This window comes from Sciurus vulgaris (assembly GCF_902686455.1).
Source record: "Sciurus vulgaris genome assembly, chromosome: 10".
NCBI lineage: Eukaryota > Metazoa > Chordata > Mammalia > Rodentia > Sciuridae > Sciurus > Sciurus vulgaris.
In genome coordinates this window covers 71,517,208-71,542,184 of record NC_136470.1, presented here as the reverse complement: position 1 = coordinate 71,542,184, position 24,977 = coordinate 71,517,208, and the positions used below count along the sequence as shown (strand labels likewise).

The following is a 24,977-nucleotide window of genomic DNA, read 5'->3' as shown; positions in this document are numbered from 1 at the left end:
TTATTTCATTCTTCCTCATGGCTGAGTAAAACTCCATGGTTAATAACATTTTTGATGAAAGCAGATAAACTATTAATTTACAAAATCTCATTTTTATAAGAAACATTAGCCAATTTTACATTAGATTCTCTCATTCAATATTCCTCAATAAAACTTTATTCTTAATCTACAAAAGAAGTGAGTGAGTCATATAATAATTTTCAGAAGTATTAACAGTGTCTAGATTTCCTTATTCTATATCCAGTTCTGGATCTCCTAGATCTAGTATTAGAAATTACAATTTTCCTAATCTCATGGGGAAGCTAAAAATAATTAAATGACCAGTTGGATGTGCCTGGTGACAGACTCCCATGTTGAAGGGAAAATGTAAAGGCGTTCTAAAATTCTGGGGTAAAATGTATATGCCTCACTCTGATATTGAACTAAGTAAACCCAAAACCATACAAGCCCATGTTTATTATAGTATATTAGCTCACTTCAGCCTTGGTGGAGAAGCCTCTATTTTCATTCTCAGACACATTGTTTCATTTGGCTGAGAGGCACTTGGTTTTCAAACCTTCAGAATGAGCCACCCCAGAGAGTCAGAGTGTCTTATTGATGGGAAAGTTGTAACTTTTCCTTTCTGTGCTTGTGAAGGCCACTGGTGTTATTGGTACCAAAAATGAGTCCTGTTACAGTTTATGCTTTCTGTCTCCTTTCCTGAGAAGAACACGGAATAAGTGGTAAGTGAAATTGAGGGAAATTGTAAATGAACTTTCTGAAATAGAAACGATCAAAAAATGTCTTTGAAAAAATCAGGAAAACATTCTGATTCCTGTCCCATTTAGGTGGCATGCTGGCTACTAGATCCCGACTCTAAGGAACCAACTCTTCATAGCATAGTTACCAGTTTTCTTCCTCATGAGCTCCCGCTCCTAGAAGGATTAGAGACGGGCCAAGGAATTCAGAGCCTGGGGCTGAACGTCTGCACCGAGCATTCTGGGCGGTACAGAGCTTCTGTAGAGTCCATTCTCACTTTCAGTGCCATGAATCAACTCAACTCTTTGTTGCAGAAGGAAAACCTTCAAGGTAAAATTGTTCCTGGACTTTTTGTTACAGACTGGGGCCTGAGTGTGTATGTACGTGTATGTGAATATGTTTGAATTTTATCAAGGGATTTTTATTCACGCTCCGAAGACATTTTTCATATTTTTGTTTTTTTTAAAGTGATCTGTTTTCTTTTTAGAGCTCTTAACAGTTATTTCTCCTTTTTGTTTTATTGGTTCTTTTTAGTTGTATGTAACACTAGTTGTATGTATATTTTGATATAATTATATAAGCATGGAATATATCTTATTCTAATTAGGACCCTAGTCTTGTGGATGTACATGATGGTGACATTCATTGTGGTGTATTCACATACATACATAGGAAAGTTAGGTCAGATTCATTCCACTATCTTTCTTTTTTTCTCCCCTCTCCCTTCCCTTCATTCCCCTTTGTCTAATCCACTGAACTTCTGTTCTTCCCCTCTCAGCCCTTGCCTTATTGTAGGTTAGCTTCCACATATTGGAGAAAACATTCAACATTTGGTTTCTTAGGATTGACTCATTTCACTTAGCATGATAGTCTCCAGATCCATCCACTTACTGGCAAATGAAATAAAGTCATTCTTCTTTATGGATGAGTAATACTCCATCATGTAAATATACATTTTCTTTATCCATCCATCTGTTGAAGGGCACCTATGTTGACTCCATATCTTAGGTTAGCTATGGTCAGTTGTGTTGCTCTAAATATTGATGTGGCTGTGTCATTGTAGAATGCTGATTTTGACTCCTTTGGATGTATATCAAGGAGTGGGATAGCTGGGTTATATGGTGGTTCCATTCCTAGTTTTCTGAGGATTCTCCATACTGCTTCCCAGTGTGGTTGTACTAATTTTCAGGCCTACCAACAATGTATGAGAATACCCTTTTCCCCACATCCTCATCAACACTTGTTGTTACTTGTATTCTTGATAATTGCCATTCTGACTGGACCGAGAAAAGATCTCAGTGTTTTAATTTGCATTTCTTTACTTGCTAGAGATGTTGAACATTTTTTCATATATTTGTTGATTGTATTTCTTCTTTTGAGACATGTCTATTTAGTTCCTTTGCCCATTTATTGATTGGGTTATTTGTGGGTTGTTTTTTTTTTTTTTGGGGGGGGGGTTAAGTTTTTTGAGTTCTTTGTATATTCCTGGAAGTTAATGCTCTATCTGAAGCGCAGGTAGCAAAGATTTTCTCCCATTCTGTAGTCTCTCTTTCCTGTTCAACAGTTGTTTTTTTTACCAAGGGTTATTCATGTCTTCTCTTTCCTTGCTCTTGATAAATAACACAAATTTGCTGAGAAGACTGCTGGCTGACTTTGACTCTTTGACTTCAGAGGACATAACAGATGCTATGGTAAACATGGTGAAGGGGAACAAAGTTGGTTTTATTTTAAGAAGATTTTACCATGAATTTATTGATTGGGCAGTAGATACTTGAAACAGCAGACCAATGAGTTTACACAGACTAGGTTTTGCATCTGGGCTGTCTTACCTATTAGCTAAGGGTCACTGGGCAAGCTACTGAATCTCTCCAAGTCTGGTTTTTATAAAGAGGTTCTAAGGATTAAATGAGGGAAGTAAGTGCTTAACATTATATTAGTTGATTATTATGATTGTTTTTAACCTCCAGCACAAACTCTTCCTGCCAGTATGGGGTAGGATAACAAAGACCAGACCTACCAGTGTGTTCAGGGGAGGTGTTCCTGCTTAAGTGATGTTAACTGGCAGCTCTTCTGTAGGCACCACTGTATTCTAACCTCAGCTTCTCTAAGCCCTTGAAGGCAGACTAAGGAGGTGGGGTGTGGTCTTATGTTGCAGGACTGCTTCTACATTTGTGTTCAATAATGCTGGATCACAGTTCAATTCCCTTCAGTCTGCCCAGGCAGCCCCTAGGTAGGTGTCCCGGACAGTCTATCTGTGCTTTTCTCAAAGACAGTGACTTTAGAAGATGTTCATAGGAATTGGTCTGGAACTTATTTTTAGATGTTTGTTACCCTTATCAGAATCATAAGCGTTCAGTCTGTTTGAGAAAGGACTGTTCCAGACTTAAAGACTTTTTTTTTAACCTATAAAAAGGGGTAACTATAGTTTTCCTTTCCAGAAAAGTGTAAGAAACCTCTAAGTTTTCTTTTTTTTAAATTTCATCTTTTTAATGAGTCTTGAAAGTACCACATTTCTGCAGACTTTCAAAAATGGTTGACTAGGAGGTATTAAGTACACTTTTATTCAGTCTAAAGGTGTTCTTAGAGAAACTGTAGAATTGAGTGCATTGAGAAAAGGGAAGTTTTTGGAGAAATGTGGAAGCCCTTAAATTTTATTTAGAAATAATTATTTCAAGATTTGCTTGTTTATTTAAATGGACCTCCAGATCTTTTTCTCTTCTCATCCTCTTGCCTCTTGGGTAAGTTGACTTTCTCTCAGTAGAGAACTGCTTTTTGTATGGGTATGAATAAATATTAAAGAATATGTCTTTGCTTAATATGATCCAGGGCAAAATATCCCTGTTCTCTTGTGTGGCTTGCTTAGGTCCTTTCTACGGGGTTTGAACACATATGGTATGATTTTCTAAGAAAGTAATAAATTGGTTTTTCTTCTTTTTAAAGGACTGTTGTTACACAAATTTATGTTAATCACATTCTTTCACGTATGCAGTCATCATTGGTCCATGTGTGGTCCTCTTATTATTCATTATTATTTTAATAAAAATATAATGATACCTATGAACCCACATCATCAATAAATAGTACTGTGTATGTGCTCCTCATTTCTTGTACACCCTAAGATTTGTATATCCTTCTTTTTTTTATTAAATGTTTTAAATTTCAAAATTGGAAACATCTTAGCATATTTGTTTTAGATATGTCTGCAATTATTGCTGTATTATATATTATTTATTGTTGCTTATTTTTGAATTTATCTCACACTGGGGGTTACTTTTCTCACTTAGCATCGTGTTGATATGATTCATGGATATTCTTGTACATTTCTATACTTTATTCATTTTCACTGCTGTGTAGTATGTCATGGTATGAATGTACCCAAATATCTCTATTTTCCTAATGATGAACATTTAGATTATTTCTAGTTTCATATTGTTATAGTAAGTATTTTATATGAATATTCTTATGCATACATTTTCCTGGTATATATGGGCAAGAATTTCTCTTGGGTGTGGGATTGCTCTGTCATGGGAATAGAAGTAATCAACATTTCAAGATTCTACTAAACTATATTCCAGAATGGTTGTATAAGTTCACTCTCTAAATAGCAACATGTAATGGCAATCTCATTCATATTGTCTAAACTTTGCCATTTAATTGGTTATAAAATGATGGTAACCTTTCTTTTGCTATCTTTTAGTTTTTATAACAAATTTATTCTAGTTTCATGAACTGAGTTGTGAATATAATCTATTTTTATTCTGTAGGAGTTCATGTATTATTGAAATGATGCGTTCCTTGAAAGTTTGGTGAAATTTACCTTATAACTATTTCTGTACGTAAAGATATTTAGCTGCAACTTTAATTTCTTTAACTGGAAGACTGTTAAATTATTTTTATTACATTTTGTTAAGCCATAAGAGTTTATCTGTTTCTTCTAGATTTTCAAATTTATTAGCATAAAGCTATTAACAATTCTCTTTTGCATCTTCACTTTTTGTGAAAAAATTCTAATTTTTACATTTAAAAATGTTAAGAAATGCATTTATGATGTATTTCTGTTCCTTGTGATTATTGATGCATTTGCACTCTATTTTCCTACTGTTCTACATTGTTTCTGTTCAGTTTTTATTTGCAAATGATTCACTAATAGTTGTGCTCTATTCTTAGGAGTATATATCTGTAATTCTTCAGGATCTAAATCTCCCTGTGTTAGTCATTGTTATTGTTGTTGTTGTTGTGACCAAAATAGTGACAAGAACAACTTAGAGAAGGAAAGGTTTATTCTGACTCATGGTTTCAGAGGTTCATTCCATGGGCGGCCAACTCCATTGGTATGGCAGACGATGGTGGCAGAGAAAAGTTGCTCTGCTCATGGTAGTTGAGAAGCAGAGAGGAAATGAGCAGCCTGGGGATAAGATATAATTCTGAAGGGCACACCCCAGTGTCCTGTTTCCTTAAGCCATACACCTGCCTACAGTCACCGCCCAGTAATCCATTCTGTTATTAATCCATCAAATGGATTCCACTGATTAGATTACAGTTCTCATTATCTAATCATTTCACCTTTGAGTATTCCAGTATTGTCTGACATAAACTTTTTTTGTGGGACACCTCATATCTAAACCCAAACAGTCCCATTCTTAACTTCTCTGCTAACTTGTATATTTCATATTCTTTGTGAGTTCATATAGGATTTTATCAGTGGAACCCTGCAGGACTAATTTGGGGGGAAGCTTTCCTATAGAAAGGTTTTGCTCCTGCCAAATTATATCACATCCAAAGACTATATTAGCCTTTCCTGAGAGTTTTGTTTCAGCATAGGAGTCCCAGACTCAGTTCCTCCTCCAGTTGCTATTTCAAGGATCTATAGCCCCTTACCTTTTTTGTTGTAGTATTCCATCTCCATGACAGGCCTGTTCTAACTGCTTGTGGATCCAGGGTGGTTTCCTATTCTGCCCCAAGTTCTTTATTTCACTGATCTACCTCATGCATTTCTGTTCTAGTGCCAGGTCTCAAAAGCCAGGCTCTGTCCACCCAGTACTTGCTCCTGACTCTTAGAGGCCATAACTCTCATTTGTTTGCTTATTTTGATGGTGATTATAGATGTCTCTGGAGATCCTTTCCTGCTGACTGAGAACAGCAAAAGTTCAAAGAAGTGAATATGTGGAACTGGGCAGGGTGGCCTGGGGTTACTCCGAATTTTAGAAGTCCATAGTAATGGAAGCTGAAATCTTTGGAATGGATTTTTCTTAATGAGGTAGAACAACATTTCCCACAGTGCATTCAATGGATGCTTACTTTTTAGGATATTAATAAGTATTATGTGAAATAAAGAATTTTATGGTTAAGTAACTTCAAGTTAAAATTAATTTTCCTCAAGTCTTCTCAGAGCACTTAAAGGTATTAGTAGTCATCATGAATATTTAAGAGCAGTATATAGATGCAGAAACTCACAATATATAGTATTATTCCACCTTTTTGTAGAGCATCTTTGTGATTAATATTATAAGAAACATACTGGAAAAACTGATTTAAAATGTCTACTCTGTTGAGAAATATCTGCATATAGAAAGATGCTGATTTTTACTTCAGAAACTTATCTCTTTACTACTTGGCAAGAGCATTGGAAAATATAAAACATTTATATTTAGTTCTTTGAGTAAGCATGTATTCTGTTGGGACCAGAAATATTGGAAATAATTTTAGGTAATTAATCCTTTGTAGTCAGTTGAGCAAAGAAGGTTGACTGCCTTACTCCTGCAAAGAATAGAAGCAGAGATATTGTATTAGGAGAAATATAATCTCCTATAATCCAGACTATTCCAGTTCTTGTACTTCGATAGAAAGGATAATAGTTGGTTTGAGACCCTGCTGACGAGATGCAGTGGGAAGCACAGTAACATCTTGATGTTTGAGTAACATCTCTGGATTGTCCTAGACCAATTCTATGTAGTTTAGACAGTGCTATATTCAGGAAGGAGGAATTAACATTTAATTTTTATCTTTTTTCTTTCAGATATTTTCCGTAAAGTAGAAATGCCCTCTCAGTACTGCTTGGCTTTGTTGGAACTAAATGGAATTGGCTTTAGTACTGCAGAATGTGAAAGCCAGAAACACATCATGCAAGCCAAGCTGGATGCAATTGAGACTCAGGCCTATCAACTAGTTGGCCACAGCTTTTCCTTCACCAGTGCTGATGACATTGCTGAGGTGGTATCATGGGAACAGGGAAGTTAGAAAATAATTTTTATAGTTAAAATGAGGTGTGTGTATGTGTGTGTGTATTTACTAAATTTGGTTACCTAAACACTAAAGATCAGTAAAATGAAACAACTAACCAGAATGCACTAACGATCAAGTATTCCAACACCAAATTAACATTGTATTTATGAGACAGGAAAGTGGTAGAGGCTTCTAGAAGGCATGATCCAGGATAGGATTTGCCTGGATCAGAGGCTGAACAAATGATCAGTAGTGGGTCCTGTAAAAGTATAGCTGTTGCTCTGTGAAGGTAGTCCTTTCACAAACACTTACCCACATCTTTCTTCAGAGTAGAAAATTGGATATTTTTGTGAGATTCAAATAAAAATAGGGATTTTTGTGACTTTTCATTTTTGAATCTAGTTTAGAATCTTTGTCAACTTACATGAATTTTGACAAAAGTTACTTGTTTTATTGTCATAGTTTGGTGTTTTGTTCTCTCCTCTTACCATACACTCCTTCCCGGTTAAAGCTGGTTGGGTTGTTTTAGAGGGATTTCAAACACAACTGATAGCATGAACCTTGCTGGATCTTCTAGATGTGATTCAGTGTTGTAGCATGTTGGGATATGAATTGAAAAGCTTATAAGCCAGACTTTGAGCCAGGTTTGAGTCTTGCCTCCTCCATTTACATCAGTTCTTTACATCTCAGTTTTTTCTTCATCAGTAAAATGGAGGTTGTTGTGAGGTATGAATGACAAATGTAAAATACTTGGAAGAATGACCATCACATAGAGAGTGCTTGGTAAAAGTTACAATCCTTATAAAATGCCCGTTTTTCAGCCACAGTGTTACATATTTTAAAGAAAACAAGGAACTTTGTTTCTGTTAACAATGTAGTATATCTGTATTGAATTCAGTGATGCCTTTTTTGCTTTTGTGTGTGTGTGTATGTTTTCTTTTGAATTCTTTAATTTAGAAATCTTCAAGTGAAGCAGTACTTAGAGGAAGATTTATTTCATGGGGTGCATTCAACAAAAGAAGTAGAAATCAACAAATAAACGACTTAACACTACAGCTCAAAGCCCTAGAAAAAGAAGAGCAGACCAACACCAAAAGTAGTAGAAGACAGGAAATAGTTAATATCAGAGCCGAAATCAACGAAATTGAAACAAAAGAAACAATCTCGGAAAATTAACAAAATAAATACTTGATTCTTTGAAAAAATAAACAAAATTGATAAACCCTTAGCCACACTAACAAGGAGAAAGGGGGAGAAAACTCAAATTACTAAAATTCGGAATGAACAAGGAAATATCACAACAGACACGAGTGACATACAAAACATAATTAGAAGCTATTTTGAAAATCTATACTCCAACAAAACTGAAAACCTCGAAGACATCAACAAGTTTCTAGAGACATATGAATTACCTAAACTGAACGAGGAGGACATACACAACTTAAATAAATCAATTTCAAGCAATGAAATAGAAGAGGTCATCAAAAGCCTACCAACAAAGAAAAGTCCGGGACCAGATGGGTTCTCAGCCGAGTTCTACAAAACCTTTAAAGAAGAGCTCATTCCAATACTTCTCAAAGTATTCCATAAAATAGAAGAGGAGGGAACCCTCCCAAACTCATTCTATGAAGCCAATATCACCCTGATACCTAAACCAGACAGAGACACATCAAGGAAAGAAAATTTCAGACCAATATCCTTAATGAACATCAATGCAAAAATTCTCAACAAAATTTTAGCAAATCGCATACAAAAATAGATTAAAAAGATAGTGCACCAGGATCAAGTGGGTTTTATCCCAGGGATGCAAGGTTGGTTCAACATCCGGAAATCAATAAATGTCATTCACCATATCAGCAGACTAAAAGTTAAGAATCACATGATTATTTCAATAGATGCAGAAAAAGCATATGATAAAATACAGCATCCCTTCATGCTCAAAACACTAGAGAAAATTAGGGTAGTGGGAACATTCCTTACCATTGTAAAGGCCATCTACGCTAAGCCCATGGCCAATATCATTCTAAATGGTGAAAAACTGAACGCATTCCCCCTAAAAACTGGAACAAGACAGGGATGCCCTCTTTCACCACTTCTATTCAATATCGTACTTGAAACTCTAGCCAGAGCAATTAGACAAACCAAAGAAATTAAAGGGATATGAATTGAAAAAGAGGAACTCAAACTATCTCTGTTCGCTGATGACATGATTATATATTTAGAGGAACCTGGAAATTCCACCAGAAAACTTTTAGAACTGATAAGTGAATTCAGTAAAGTAGCAGGTTACAAGATCAATGTCATAAATCCAATGTATTTTTATACATAAGTGATGAATCTTCAGAAAGAGAAATTAGGAAAACTACCCCATTCACAATAGCCTCGAAAAAAATAAAATACTTGGGAATCAACCTCACAAAAGAGGTGAAAGACCTCTACAATGAGAACTACAGAACACTGAAGAAAGAAATTCAAGAAAACCTTAGAAGATGGAAAGATCTCCCATGTTCTTGGATAGGCAGAATTAATATTGTCAAAATGGCCATGCTACCAAAAGTGCTATACAGATTGAATGCAATTCCAATTAAAATCCCAATGGTGTACCTTACAGAAATAGAGCAAGCAATTATGAAATTCATCTGGAAGAATAAGAAACCCAGAATACCTAAAGCAATCCTCAGTAGAAAGAGCGAAGCAGGGGGTATCGCAATACCAGATCTTCAACTCTATTACAAAGCAGTAGTAACAAAGACGGCGTGGTATTGGTACCAGAATAGATAGGTAGATCAATGGTACAGAATAGAGGACACGGACACAAACCCAAATAAATACAATTTTCTCATACTAGACAAAGGTGCCAAAAATATGCAATGGAGAAAAGATAGCCTCTTCAACAAATGGTGCTGGGAATACTGGAAATCCATATGCAACAGAATGAAAGTAAATCCCTATCTCTCACCCTGCACAAAACTCAACTCAAAATGGATCAAGGGCCTCGGAATCAGACCAGAGACCCTGCATCTTATAGAAGAAAAAGTAGGTCCAAATCTTCAACTTGTTGGCTTAGGATCAGACTTCCTTAACAGGACTCCCATAGCACAAGAAATAAAACCTAGAATCAACCACTGGGATAGATTCAAACTAAAAAGCTTTCTCTCAGCAAAGGAAACTATCAGTAATGTGAAGAGAGAGCCTACAGAGTGGGAGAATATCTTTGCCACTCATACTTCATATAGAGAGCTAATTTCCAGAATCAATAAAGAACTCCAAAAACTCTACGCCAAGAATACAAATAATCCAATCAACAAATGGGCTAAGGAAATGAACAGACACTTCGCAGAAGATGTACAAGCAATCAACAGATACATGAAAAAATGTTCAACATCTCTAGTAATAAGAGAAATGCAAATCAAAACTACCCTAAGATTTCATCTCACCCCGATTAGAATGGCGATTATCAAGAACACAAGCAATAACAGGTGTTGGCGAGGATGTAGGGAAAAAGGTACACTCATACATTGCTGGTGGGGTTGCAAATTAGTGCAGCCACTCTGGAAAGCAGTATGGAGATTCCTCAGAAAGCTTGGAATGGAACCACCATTTGACCCAGCTATCCCACTCCTTGGCCTATACCCAAAGGACTTAAAATCAGCATACTACAGAGATACAGCCACATCAATGTTCATAGTTGCTCAATTCACTATAGCCAGATTGTGGAACCAACCTAGATGCCCTTCAGTTGATGAATGGATAAAGAAACTGTGGCATATATATACGATGGAATATTACTCCGCCATGAAGAATGATAAAATCATGGCATTTGTAGGCAAATGGATGAAATTGGAGGCTATCATGCTAAGTGAGATAAGCCAATCTCAAAAATCTAGAGGACGAATGATCTCGCTGATAAGTGGATGGGGACATATAAGGGGGGGGTAGGAAGGGTTAGCATTAGGGTATTGTTAGGTTTAGGGTTAGGGATAAGGAGGGTGGTATGAATGGAGGAAGGAAGGACTGTATAGAGGGAAAAGAGGGGTGGGAGGGGTGGGGGGAAAGGGAAAAAATAACAATGAATCAAACAACATTGCGCTATGTAAATTTATGATTTTTAATTAAATAAATTAAAAAACATTTTAGTTGTAGTTAGACACAATATCTTTATTTTATTTATTCTTATATGGTACTGAGGATTGAACCCAGTGCCTCACACATACTAGGCAATCACTCTACTGCTGAGCCACAACCCCAGCCCATCCCTGCTTTTTTGATCACACATTGGCAATGTAAGCTCTCATGTTGACTGAGCAACCATGCTGGTTATCACTGCACAAGATATTTAGGAGAGTTCATAGTCCCCACAGTAACCTCAAGTCTCAGTGTCAGTAGCTTATTTGCTCTACTCTTGAGCTGCATCCTTAGCCTTCTCTATGTTTCACTTTGTGACAGGATCTTGCTAATTTGCTCAGCACAGCATATGCTTGTGCCTGTTTAAAAACCTTGTGTTAGTATTTTCTGAAAATGCCCAAATTAGGGTATGGACAGCTTACCTGATATGTAAATTTTCATTGCCATCATTTATTAAAAGTGATAATTCCACATTGTCCAAAGAAATGTTCTACTTACCCATATTAAACTGTGGAGACTGTTTTCTTAAATAACTTAAAAAAATAATTTTCTGCATGACAGTACTTGCAATTAGATTCTTGATTAAAGAAGCATTAATTTCTTTCAGGTTTTATTTTTAGAATTGAAGTTGCCACCAAATGGAGAGATGAAAACCCAAGGCAGCAAGAAAACTTTGGGTTCTACCAGAAGAGGGCATGACAATGGAAGCAAGTTGAGGCTGGGGAGAAGATTCAGCACTAGTAAGGTGCTCTTTGGGGCAGTCACAGGGCACAATCTGAACTACTTTTAGCTTTTTGATGTCTCAAAAGAATGCGATGAAATTAAGATCAAATGTAAACCAGCACTTTAACTTATCCAGATACAAATAAATAAATAAGTTTGTGATTTAATAGCCCACAAAATCAATGGAGACATAAAAAATTGGGACCTTAATGTGAGTTATAATTATATCTCTCCTGTCATTAAAGCAGAGTGAAGGTTTATGCATTCAGATCTATAGACATAATTTAATTATTATCATCTACTGCTCTGGGACTTCCAGTATAATATAACTTGTATAGTCATATGAATATAGAGAATGGTATAAAAGAAGTAAAACTAATTTTTCAGTTTCATGGCAAAATAAGTTTTCTATGAATTTGTTTTGACAATCAAATCTGCTGTTTTCAAAGGAAATTTGCTAATGATAATCCGTGGAAGCTATATGCATTAGTGGGAGAGAAGAAAGAGAGGGCTTAATTTTATTTTTTACTGAAGTTTCAATGGAGAAATAAGGATAGGAAATGCAGCCACAGCAGCTGTGGAGAGATGTCCAAGTTGCCATTCTGTAGAATTTTGACCCTTATATCACTGACTGTGACTTGTCTTCCTTTGGGAGGTGTCTACAACTCTGTTCTCTATATGACTTTTTATTAGTCTCACTGGCTCTTTCACCTCACAAATTTTCCTTAATGGTTCATCGAAAGTCCATATTGCATGGAAATGTCAAAGTTTTAAAAATAAATGTCTCCTGATTTCCTTGATTTGGAAACCATGTAAGTGTCAGGATAAGAAGGAAGAAAGCTGGGATACTTCCAGTCATGTAAAGAATGGAGAAACAAATTTGCAAAGAACAGAGATGATGTGACTTCTTGGTCGGGTGTGGGGTAGCAGTTTACTTTGGTAAACTGATATTTTATTTTTTTTAATCTGCCTCTGAATTGATAGTACTCAGCATTACTATATTTGCATTTCATATAGTATACTTACCATAGTTTTATCTCTATGGTGATTTTTTCCATCTTTTTATTTGGGCACTACTGGGAATTGTACCCAGGGGTGCTCTACAATTGAGCTACATCCCCAGTCCTCTTTATTTTTTAATTTTTTATTTTGAGGCAGTTTCTTGCAAAGTTGTCCAGGCTGGTCATGAACTTGTGATCCTCCTGCTCAGCTCCCAAGTTCAGGGAGTACGGGCATACAACATAGTGCCCAGTCCACTATTGTGATTTCTAAAACAACCCTAGCAGTAATTTTGAGTTGTAGATACAGGACTTACCAAATTTTGATGCTGTGTTACTTACCTAAAAGAGAAACTTCTTTGCTATGGAATTTGGATAAGAATTCACTCTTACCTTGTTATATTTCTTTGGCAGGATGTTTTAAATAAATTAAAGGCATTACATCCTTTACCAGGCTTGATATTAGAGTGGAGAAGAATCACTAATGCTATTACCAAAGTGGTCTTTCCCCTGCAGCGGGAAAAGCGTCTGAATCCTTTTCTTGGAATGGAAAGAATCTATCCTGTATCACAATCACACACAGCTACAGGTGATGAGAAATGTTAAATATAAATAATGTTCAACTTTGAAATAAAAAAATTCATATGTAACATTTGCTTGTGATGGTGTAGGAATTTAAGTGTTGATCATTGGATTCAGTGAAGTTCCACAACATTTATAAAATTTATACTTTGTCCAAAGCATAGCTGGATACCACCTAGATATGAAGATGAGTTTTAATAAGATACACTTTCTACTTTCAAGTATATGTATAGCTTAATTGGTGTCTGAGACAGTGGTTTGCCTGAGATTTTACACAGGGATCTAATACTTGCATCAGTGATCTTATCTAACCTTAGTGCCAACCCTTTCCTGAACCTCTTAAGATTCTTTTTTAAGGCATCGTGGAGATTCCTCAGAAAACTTGGAATGGAAACACCATATAATGCAGCTATCCCACTCCTTGATACCAATCCAAAAGAACTAAAATACACATACTATAGCGATATAGCCACCTCAATGTTTATAGCAGCACAGTGCACAACAGCCAAATTGGAGTCAACGCAGATACCTATCAATAGATGAATGGATTCAGAAAATGTGGTATATATACACAATGAAGTTCTAGTCAGCCATAAAGAAGAATGAAATTACGGCATTTACTATTAAGTGGATGGAAATGGAGAACATCATGCTAAGTGAAATAAGCCAGACCCAGAAATTCAAGGGATGAATGTTTTCTCTCATATGTGGAAACTATTTTCAAATAAAGGAAAGAAGGAGGAAGGATAGGATATAGGGAAGATCAGTAGCGCAGAAAGAGATCAAGAAGTCGAGTGGAGGGAATGGGAAAGGGGAGGAAATGCAGAATGAATTCTTAAAAAATAATGTTATGTTGATACATAAATATATACCACAGGGAAATTCAATAAATAGATTAATGAAAGGAAGTCATATAGTTGAGGAAGGAGAAAAGAGAATGGGGATAGGGGCATGGAGGATAGGAGGGAAAAGGGGGAGATCATGAACTGAAACTGAATTCCATGCATGTATGATTTTGTCAGGATGAATCCAAGGACCATGTATAACCATGATACTCTAATAAAACAGAAGGAAAACACTGAAGCTCAGTAGTCCTCTGGGGAATCTGTGTAATAACTCTTATTTTCTGAAGCAAGAAGGAAAGTTGTAGAGACCTGTGGGTGTCTCATGGCCTTCCTGGAGTAGGTATGAGTGTAATCTGATAAAGAAAGTATTCTTTGTCTAGGCAGTACAACACATTACTTGCCAAATGTGATGTGCAATGGAAGAAAGGACAGTTATAACTCATTCACAGATTGCCCCCGTTTTTCTGTCTGATGAGAGACTATGGGTTGCAGTGCAGGTGGGGCAACAGCAGACAGAGTTTACCAGTTTCCTGGAATTGAGCTGATGGAGGAGGCCCAGGTATCTAGATTTCACAGGATAAAGTACTAGAGAAGACAGAGCTATGCAGGCAGCCAGCTCTGAAGATTTGCATAGGGTCCCTTGGGTCTTTAGCTGAGCAAGGATCAGGACAGACCTGTGAGGAATCTGCCAGAAACCAGGGAGAGAACCACCCAAAAGAATCAGACAAACTGATTTCTGGGTTTGCCTAGAGCCAGAAAACTGGTAAATCTCATGAATACCTCCATCTTAGCTTCTATGATCAGCTCTAGACTCAGTGCTGCCCCACCCAGCCTAGCAAGGCTTAGAAGCAGGAAACAAAGCCTGTGATCTCTTCTAATCAAATCCTTTGCCTTTTTTTTTTTCAGCCGGATTTTGTTTTCTATTACTGAGTTTTAAGAGCCCTTCAATTAGTCTTAATACAAGACATAATATGTCTTATTAAAAAATAAAACATGTGTATTAAAAAATAAAAACAATATGTTTATTTTAAAAGGTATTTAAATTATGAGCCTGATAATATTTTAAAATGTGATTCTTAAAGTAAATTAACCTACCATATTTTCAAGGAAAACAAGTTTGAAATTAGTGTTGTGACCCATTATTTCATACAAGCTCATGAATGTTTTTAATTATGATATATATCATACTTGCAGCAATGTCTAATATATATTTTAAAATTCACTCATTTATAGAGGCGGCAGTTTAGATTGGTGATATGGAATGTGGGCTCTGATTCAGAAATCAGTTCGAATCCTGGTGTTGTGAATATTTAGACAGATGCTTAATGCCTCAGTGCCTAAGTTTTTTCCTGTATAAAAGAAAGAGCAGTCCTACCTCACTCGTCATTCTGAGGATTACATAGGTTAATTCATGCTGAGTGCTTAGACTTCTACATGCTCCTGTAAAGTGCTTGGTATCAGTTACTCTGTTATTTTTTTTTCACATTATTTGGTCCAATTATAGAATACGTTTTAAAATGCATAACCTTATATAACAAAATAAAAACCATCTCTAATTCTATCATTAATACTTGTAAATCTTTTTGTTATTTTATTTTTGATTAGCATGTATTACACATATTAATGGGTTCAGTATGGTATTTAACTACATGTACACCGTGATGATTCCTTATCTACCCTTTCCCCTTCCCAGTCTCTAATTTATGCTACATTCAGATTGACTTCTTTTCAAACTTGCATATGAGGGAGAAGATTGTGGTACTTGTCTTTGGTGTCTGGCTTATTTCACTCAACAGGATCTCTTCCAGTTGCTAAACTATTTAATGTGGAGGCACCAAGAGGAGCTGTTTTCCCTCACTGGCCTTATTCCTTGTTCTAAACAACTTTCTCTCTTCCTTTGTGTCCCTTTAGCTAAATCTTGGTGCTTTCTAGCAATTTCTTTCCCTTTTGGTATTTAAGTTTCACTTCGAAACACTTGCTAATGCTGTCTAAATTCAGTTAAAATACTTGGCGATAAAACAAAAGCACCCTACAGTTTTCAAAGGTGTGTACAAGGGTATTCAACTCTATTTTTATTATTGATTTTAGAAATAATATATTTTAATAATGTTTTATAATTTTATAGTAATATTTTAGAAATACAAGCTTACCTAAGCACAGCAAAACCATTTCATGGTTAGAATTCACTTTCACTAAGCTATTTGCATGCTGTGTAATTTATTTTTATAATCTTTGTCTGCCAGTGTTACCTCATTAATTCAACTAATAGGCCAAGGCAGTGTGCTAAATATTAACTATTATAGAAAAGAAGACAGTGTGCCAAGGTAGAAAGAGCCTTGGCTATTTGCTAGCATTGTAACACAGAATGGGACGTTCAATTGTAACAATTATATTTAAAGCTACCATTAGTTGAACACTTATTTTGTGCTAAAAGCTAAATAAAAAGAATATACAATCAGGCTTTTATACAGAAAAAGAATGTATAAGCCATTTAAAATGTCCAATTCATCAGAAGAAGATGAAATCATATGTAGCAGCTACTAGGAGAGCCTGTTACAATGAAGAGTTAATCATAAAACAGAATTTTTAGTGTCACTATATGTGCATATAAATGGCAAGAACAAAATTAATTACCCAAATACTTTTTTATGTTTTAAATAAGTTCAACGAATAAACTATTAAAAACTTTGGGGGCAATAAAGGCTGTATAAGCACTTAAAAATAATTAGAAACTAGAAAATTCACTAACCACCTGATTCTAGTCTCCAGCCATGTCAAGTCTATTCTCTTGAATGATAGTGCTGAAGAAAAAAACCAGCCAGAAGACGTCTGAATGAGGTCCTGTCACCCTTACTGCTACTTGTGCGCATAATGCCCTGCCTGGTGGCGTTATTCTCGTGTTCAGCTGCTCTTCTGCTGTCCACACTCCTCTCTGGCTTGTGCACCCTGGCTTGACAGAGCTACGTTCATTTCTGCCAAGGTCCATTTGAGTCACCTGGACTCATTCCTGCTAACCTGTTGCAGTTGGACATTGGGCACTCATTTTAGCACCGGAATAGTTCAGTGTATCGGTTTGCTTCTTAGCATGGGATCACTTTCCAGGGAGCTAAGTGACTATAGATAGAACATAGAATTATAGCTCATTCATATAGGCATTTATTTTGGAATGGTCTTATACTTATTTTATATTGTTAGATGCATGAAAATGATGAAAAAATTCATTTAAACATAAATTTAGTTTATCACATGCATTTTAAAGATAATTCAGAAATTCAATGCTGTTAAAGTGGTGATTTTTTTTCTAATTTTATGTCTTTATTCTTCTTGATTTTAGGACGAATAACCTTTACGGAACCAAATATCCAAAATGTACCAAGAGATTTTGAGATAAAAATGCCAACACTAGTAGGGGAAAGCCCTCCTTCCCAAGCCCCAGGCAAAGGCCTGCTTCTCTTGGGCAGGTAGAGTCTGTTTCTCTGTTTTGATATTAATACCCTTTTGTGAATATGAACAGCAAAAATAGCCTCTTATAAAAAATAATGAAGTTAGTTTAATTTTGTGTTATAGACATACCCATTCTGTTCTAGGTGCTACCATCTCAAATCCTGAGTCTGTAGAAAAGCTACTTGATGGTTGGGAGGCTGAAAATCTGGGCCACTAACTGAATCAACCAGCAGTTGATCCAACTTTAAGTCAGATTCTGAAGGGAAGAGGTTAGCAACGCCAGCAGCACCTCCTGAATGCACATGATAGGAAGAAACAGCACTGATAATTTATGAGATATGGTCAGAGATTTGTTGAGTTATTGTAGAGTCAGAATTAGTCTGTGGAAAGGACTGTTGTAGACATATCATAGTTAATGTTAATTGAATGTTTGCCAAAACCTATTAAGTCTCAAAGTGAGTTCAGGTTGGTTGTTTTGAAGTTTCTTAAACAGAAATATTGACTTTACTGAAAAATCATGTTTCATGTTTTTGAGAGGCTTCATGTTCAGTTGATGATGTTGTTTGCACCACAGAGGACAAAATAAGAGTCGTGTCCCAAATCCTGGACACCAGGCACAGATGGGCGAGAAAGCTGCAGACAGAGGGATGCCGTTTTCGGTGAGCATGAGACATGCCTTCATCCCTTTTCCAGGTAAAGGATTTTGAGCTTCTTGTTGTGGTGGGAATGTTTTCAAAGCACTGCGTCTGGGGCCTCAGGGCATGTCTTCCTCTCTGCAGTGGATCTCATCTTCCCCTTGTTTTGCCAGGTTTATGGCTGTCATTCATCATCCTCTTCATGATTTGCCCTCCATGCAACCTCTTTGGTGTAGCTCTGGGGCAGCTGTCTGCTGAAATCATGGTTTCTAAGGCCATTGAAAACTCTTTGCACAATCCAGTGGGTTTTGTCAATCCTCATCCTCTCACACTTCCCTACAGCATTTGTCCCTGTTCCTTAGCTCTCTCCTTCCTTACTTTCTGTCCTCCTTTGACTTCTAAGAGCACAGATTTTATTGTTTTGGTCTCTTTCTGTGACTCGATTGCTCCTGTGTTTCTTCTCCTGTTCTGCCCACTGCTGCTTCCTGTTGCATGGGGTGACCCCCCCCACCCCAGGCTATCCTTATTGTGCCTGATCTCTCCTCAGTCTCTAACCACCGACCTATTTGTCATCAAAACACTTGGAAGTCATGACTGAACCCCTGAGTCCTCCCTGCTCTTAGTATGCATGTTTACTCCTGATATTTTGCAAGGTGCCAAGTCCACATGAGCTTGATGAACCATCTGAATTTATCTTAAATTCTGTTAGAAACTTATGTTCCAAAGGTGAACCCAAGGTCTATGATAACATAACCTGCTTGACAAATTTCGGTTTTACTTTTCAAGTATGAGCTATCAGCATACAAAGTTCAGACCTATCCAATGGAGTCTTTGGAGCTCTTTCTTTGAGCTGACTGGTAATTTTTATGGAGATATGCAGTCCTGACATCTTTTAGTACGAGGAAAGAAATGTGGCTGGATTTCAAAGTGTTGTTGCATGATAGGAACGTAGTGTGAGGCATATTCAGAATTTGAAGTTTAGTAGCCACGTTGTAAAGATTTCCCTAATTCCAGCATTTGAAATGAGCCTTTTTTCTTTTTGTTTTGATCCATCCACCATATTTTTTTCTCTGTGATTCAGTGGGATAACTTCTTTTGACTTTTATGATGTTCCTGATCTTCTACAGTGTCTAATCACTTTCACTGCTTTCTGGTCAATTTTATATTTCAGCTATTGTATCTTCACCTTTAGAATTTTTATTTCATTCCTTTTGTAGTTTTCATTGCTTTATTGCAAGTCACTATTTCATCATTATGCTCTTTAAATTCCTGAATAAATCCCTGATAGCTTTTAAAAATTCCATCATCTCTAAATTCCGAAACATTTTTCTATTGATTGACTTCCCTGCTGATCAGTTACTTTTTCCTGGTTCTCTGTATGTCTACTGATTTTTTTTTTTTTTTTCAAGTTGTGTCTGGGCATTACAGTTTCTACTTTGTTGACTCTTTGGATTTTGTATCTTCACTAGTAGGATAGGAAGTTTTGTCTGGCAAGCAATTTACTTACAATCCTGAACATTTTGAGACTTTCAAAGTCTCAAAGGTCTTTCAAAGACTCCAGGTTTACATTAGCCTTGTTCATGAGACGTGACCTTTCTGGGATCTCTTCTTGGTGTTCAAGTTGTTCAAAAAATCTCTTCATCCAGTCTGGTCAGAGCTTGGTTCTTAGCATTCCAGAATGTGTGTATTATTCAAGCAAGTCTTGCCAGCAGCGATGCTATGGCTTATTCTTCAGGAGTAATTATTTCTTCTTGCGTGGTTCCCAACACAGTTTAATATTTGGCCAAAAATATACAAAGGAGGAGTTCTTATGCACAGGTTTGGTGGTCTTTTTATACATAGCTCCTTTCTCTACAAATTCTCACCAATTATAGCTGCCTCGTGGGCGCACACTGCTCGAGGAACTGTGCTTTGTTTCAGCTCCCACGCCCTGCAGTACCTTAGGGAAACATCTCCATTCAGAAACCTGAGAGCTTTGTATGGCCCATGCATTTCCTTCCTTTCTCAGTGCTAATAGTTTTGCATTGCCTGTTGTTTAACCTCTCAGAACAATTATTTCATGTAAATAACTACATCTAAGAGAACCCTGTATACCTTGCCAATATTTATTTAGGCAAATATAAGCAAATACGAATATGTAATCTTTCTTCCCCCTGTTGCAAAAATTAGCATTCTATTCACACTGTTGTGTGTCTTGTTTTTTTTCATGAACATTTTTATATTAGACATTGCGCATATCAGTAAAGAAATTTTGGTTTATTCCATGTGCGGGTAATCTGTGTAGCAATCTGTGGGTTTGTTTGGTGAGTCACAGACCTGTTTAACGTTTCGTTTTTGTGGGGTTTTTTTGGTACCAGGAATTGGTCCCAGGGGCGCTTAACCACTGAGCCACATCTCTAGCCCTATTTATTTTTATTTTGAGACAGGTCTCAGTTGCCTGGGATCTTGCTAAATTGCTGAGGCTGGCTTTGAACTTACAATCCTCCTGCCTCAGCCTCCCAAGCCACTGGGATTATAGGCATGTGCCACCACACCCAGCATTAATTTTGATAGATATTGTGAAATTGCCATCAAATGAGTAGGAAGTCACCATTTTACTTCCTAGGAACATCTCAAGTGTTCTTTCTCTATACCAGAGTGTATTGTCCAAATTTTTAAATTTTTGCAATTTAAGAGAAGAAAATTTTTTTTTTTTTTTTTTTGGCTACAGATTTAGTTTAAATTTCTCTTATTATGAATGAAGATGAACATTTTTTAATGTTTCAAATTCTCTAGTTTTGATTTTTCTGTGAACTCTTTGCTTGTATTTTTTAATCTGTTCTTGATCTGTAGCAACTTTTTTTTTAAGTATGACAGTGATTTCTTTGTGATAGTAAAAAATTTTCTTTTAGATTTTTTTGACCCTGCTTTTATTTTTCAATTTTGTTTTGGCTATGTATATGTGATCCACTCATTTCTAATCCATAGACAAATTATCTTAATCCTTTTAATAACTCTTCCTTACCTATTGACCACTTGATTTTTTTCATTACATGTCTGCCATTGTTGAAGTAAAGCATGTTTCTCTTCAGCCCACTTAATTTGTTCATTCCATGGACATCAATTTCTCCATTAGTTAATTAATAAGTAATTCAACAACCATTTCTTGTGGGCTCATTATATACCAGAAACTGCAAACAGTTCTGTAGAATGAAAAGAAAATGTAAGTCTTCTATTCATAAGAACCCAGTGACATGTGGGTGAGGTGTGAAAGAGCATTTTACATTGTGCCAGGTGCTGAGGGAGCACTGAGGAAAGCACTGCTTGGTGGCGAGGGGACAGATGTCAGGGGAGCGTCACACATATTACACATGTGAAAGCTAACAGAGGAAATGATCTGATTTATATACAGGACTGAACTGCATTATATTGAAAACAGTTTTAACTTTTGAATACATGAACTCAAAGTTCTAAATGAGAACTAAATTTCTGTCTTTTCTACTCAATTATATAGAAGTTGGATTTTATTATGTAGAACATTGTACTAGTTTTTCTGAGAACATTTCTATTTCAGGTGGCTTAATATTGGCTGCTGATTATTCTCAGCTTGAACTGAGGATCTTGGCTCATTTATCTCAAGATCATCGTCTCATTCAAGTGTTAAACACTGGAGCTGATGTTTTCAGGAGCATCGCAGCAGAGTGGAAGATGATTGAACTACAGTCTGTTGGGGATGATCTGAGGCAGCAAGCAAAGCAGGTGATCTTAGTGGACATATTTAATATAAATGAGAAGGATTTAATGGTTGGAAAGGTTTTAGATTATTTTAATTATTTTCAGTTTAAGAACCATTCTTCTGTCTTTTCATCTTTCAAACCTCATTCATTAGACCCAATCTCATGGTATTCATTACACTTTCCTTTGTAGCAGCAATAGAAAGAACTGGATGGTCTAGGGTCTGAGGCCACTTAGTGTTAGGAATGGCATGTATATTTAAGACCATATTATGGCTGGCTAGTCACAGCACCTCGTACTTGGTACAAGCTTATTTAAAAGTGATGTATTTCATTGTGTTGGTGGTGGTTGCTGTTTATGGTTGTATATGTATTTTAAATATCTTTCTAGTCAGTAAATGTCCTGACATAAAGTTCCATATTTTGTTTTTACTTTCCCAAAGTGAGGAGCTAAAATATATTGTACAGAAGGTGCTCTCAAATATTTGTTGAGAAAAATATTGCTGAGCTGTGGATTACAATTAAAACTGATTACTTTTTAGCTTTTTGAGACCTGTGAACCTTCGTGCTGCCTTGTACCTTTGAAATGGATCCATGTGAATTTCTACTCCTGGAAGAGAGGGTCAAGGTCACACTTACACGTTCCCAGCCGGTATTAACACTGATGGTTCTTACCAAGTGCCCTGTGGGGAATTTAACCCATTCTCCAGAGAGCAGGCTCACTGGCTGAGAAGAGGCCCACCACCCAGCTCTGAGGCCTGCTACGTTCATTTTACATTTGCATTTCCAGTACTTGCTGCCGAAATGCTGAAAACACCCCTGACATCACTATCTTCATTTTGTGCATGAAGAAATGAGATATGAAGAGGTTAGGTGGCTAGTGCAAGATTTATGTCTTGTGAATGGTGGAAGTAGGTGTGAACCCAGGCAGTAGTTATTATTCAATCAGTTTCTTTAAGTGGCCTCAGCTGGACCATTTTCCTGTACTGCTCCCAAAATTTCCTCAGGAGTTTTTGTTTGTGTTTAACCCAGGTGAATTCTGCATGTGGGATTTCAGGAGGCTATGAGTTGAAGTAGGTATTTATTTCCAGGGAATTCTTCTTTTGTCCAACCATTTGCTCTTTTAGTCTTATCCATAGCTAAAGAGAGGAATGTTTGTAGTACTTTCTTTCCTGACTTCTAGGCAGTTCTTTGAGCATAAGTTAGAGGTACTCTGAGGAGTGAAAAGCTGCTGTAAGATTGACAGATAAATGACAAATGGAAATAAATCTTTCCTTTTTTGTTGACATACTCACACATTCGAATTCACTTACTTTCTTCCTTTACCCTCCCCCAGCCCTTCAAAAAGTGATGCCAAAAGGCAGTGCAGATATTCATTGAATATTAGCCTCTGTTAATTTAAACCATAGAAACAGATCTAATCATTACTTTGATTCACCATGAAATAAGAAATTTACCAAAATTTCAGTCCTAATGAACTCTGTATTTGCCTTTATGAGTTATGACCTGTAATTTACTTTCTAAGTGTGATGACTTCCTTTCAGATTTGCTATGGAATCATTTATGGGATGGGAGCGAAATCTTTAGGAGAGCAGATGGGCATTAAAGAAGAAGATGCGGCTTGCTATATAGACTCCTTCAAGTCCAGATACACAGGTGAGGAGCTTGAACACTGATGCCATTCTCTGCTACCCAGCTTGCCATGTTAGATTAGCTTAAAAAAAGAGACTCAAGTTGCAGACTTTTCTATTAAAATCTCTTCTTAATCAGAAATTTTCATCAGACATTGTTAGGGGCAAATAACATTAACCTTACTTATGCTTTTTTACTACGATATGCTTTTTTTCATAAAAGGGACAGATACAGAATAGCAAAATACAGTTGTTGTATATGCTACTGTGTCATTGTTCTGGGACTTGAACTGGGGGCTTAGATAACATTAGTTTGAAACAATAAGCTATGGATTAAATATACTAGGAACTCTGAGAGAAAAGTACTGTTATAGGGCAGTTTGAGTATCATTATCTTAAATTATCTCTTGACAGTTTATTGAAATATAATTTATAGACAATAAAAGTCACCCTTTCCAGGTGTATAGTTCTATGAATTTGAAAAATGTTTGTGGCCATATAAAGTACCTCATAACCAAGATATAGAACCATCACTCTTACCCAAGAAGTTTCTTCGATCCTCTTTTCAAATCAGCTCTGACCTTACTCTCATTGGTACTGAAGTAGCTGATACTACAAGAAACAAGTATAAAGATTTGAAGGGAAAAAGAAAACTGTTTTTATTCATATGTGATATGATCTTGTACTTAGAATCATGTGCATGGATTTTATAAAAATTACTATTAGAACATAACTAAATTTTGCAAGGACCTACCATGTAAGTCCAATCTATGAAATCAGTTGTATTTCCCCACACTCACAAGGAACAATTAGTGAATGGAGTCTAATATGTGCACATAGTTTATGTTACCATAAAATGATCATGAAATACTTGGCATGAATTTCACAGAGCACATGCAGGACTTGTATATTGAGAACTCCAAAGTAGTCTGGAGAAAAATTAAAAGTGGTTAAATAAATGTGGGGAGTACCATGCTAATTTGTTGGAAGGCACAATATTGTTATGATGACAGTTTTCTCTGAGTAGTCATAGATTCTTTGCATTCCCAATAAAAATTCTATTAGACTTTTGTGTAGAATTTGATGAGCTAAATTGTGAATTTGTATGAATAGCCAAAGGACCTAGGATTACCACAGTTATGTTTAGAAGAAAAGTACAATGCTGAGGATTTGTACTCCCTGATTTCAAAACTTATTATAAAATCATAATAATCAAGAAAGGCCTAAGGTAGACGGAGAACAATTAGACGCAACAGTTAGACACAATGGAGAGCCCAGACATGGGCCTTATACCTGTGTAGTTAATTGATTGTTCAACAAA

At 36.3% G+C, this 24,977-nt stretch overlaps 1 protein-coding gene across 2 annotated transcripts in view; it reads left to right on the top strand.

The window, feature by feature from the left end:
• POLQ (DNA polymerase theta) overlaps positions 1 to 24,977 on the top strand; it is a 156,827-nt gene that overhangs the window by 115,518 nt on the left and 16,332 nt on the right. Inside the window, exons 19-26 of one of the 2 annotated variants that reach the window (XM_079155257.1) lie at positions 828 to 1,068; positions 6,755 to 6,948; positions 11,693 to 11,830; positions 13,221 to 13,395; positions 17,568 to 17,694; positions 18,252 to 18,370; positions 21,866 to 22,050; positions 23,570 to 23,681. In XM_079155257.1, the coding sequence (XP_079011383.1) occupies positions 828 to 1,068; positions 6,755 to 6,948; positions 11,693 to 11,830; positions 13,221 to 13,395; positions 17,568 to 17,694; positions 18,252 to 18,370; positions 21,866 to 22,050; positions 23,570 to 23,681 (1,291 nt within the window). Of the gene's footprint in view, positions 1 to 827; positions 1,069 to 6,754; positions 6,949 to 11,692; positions 11,831 to 13,220; positions 13,396 to 17,567; positions 17,695 to 18,251; positions 18,371 to 21,865; positions 22,051 to 23,569; positions 23,682 to 24,977 lie in introns of those variants that run through there. The other variant, XM_079155258.1, reaches the window with a different exon arrangement.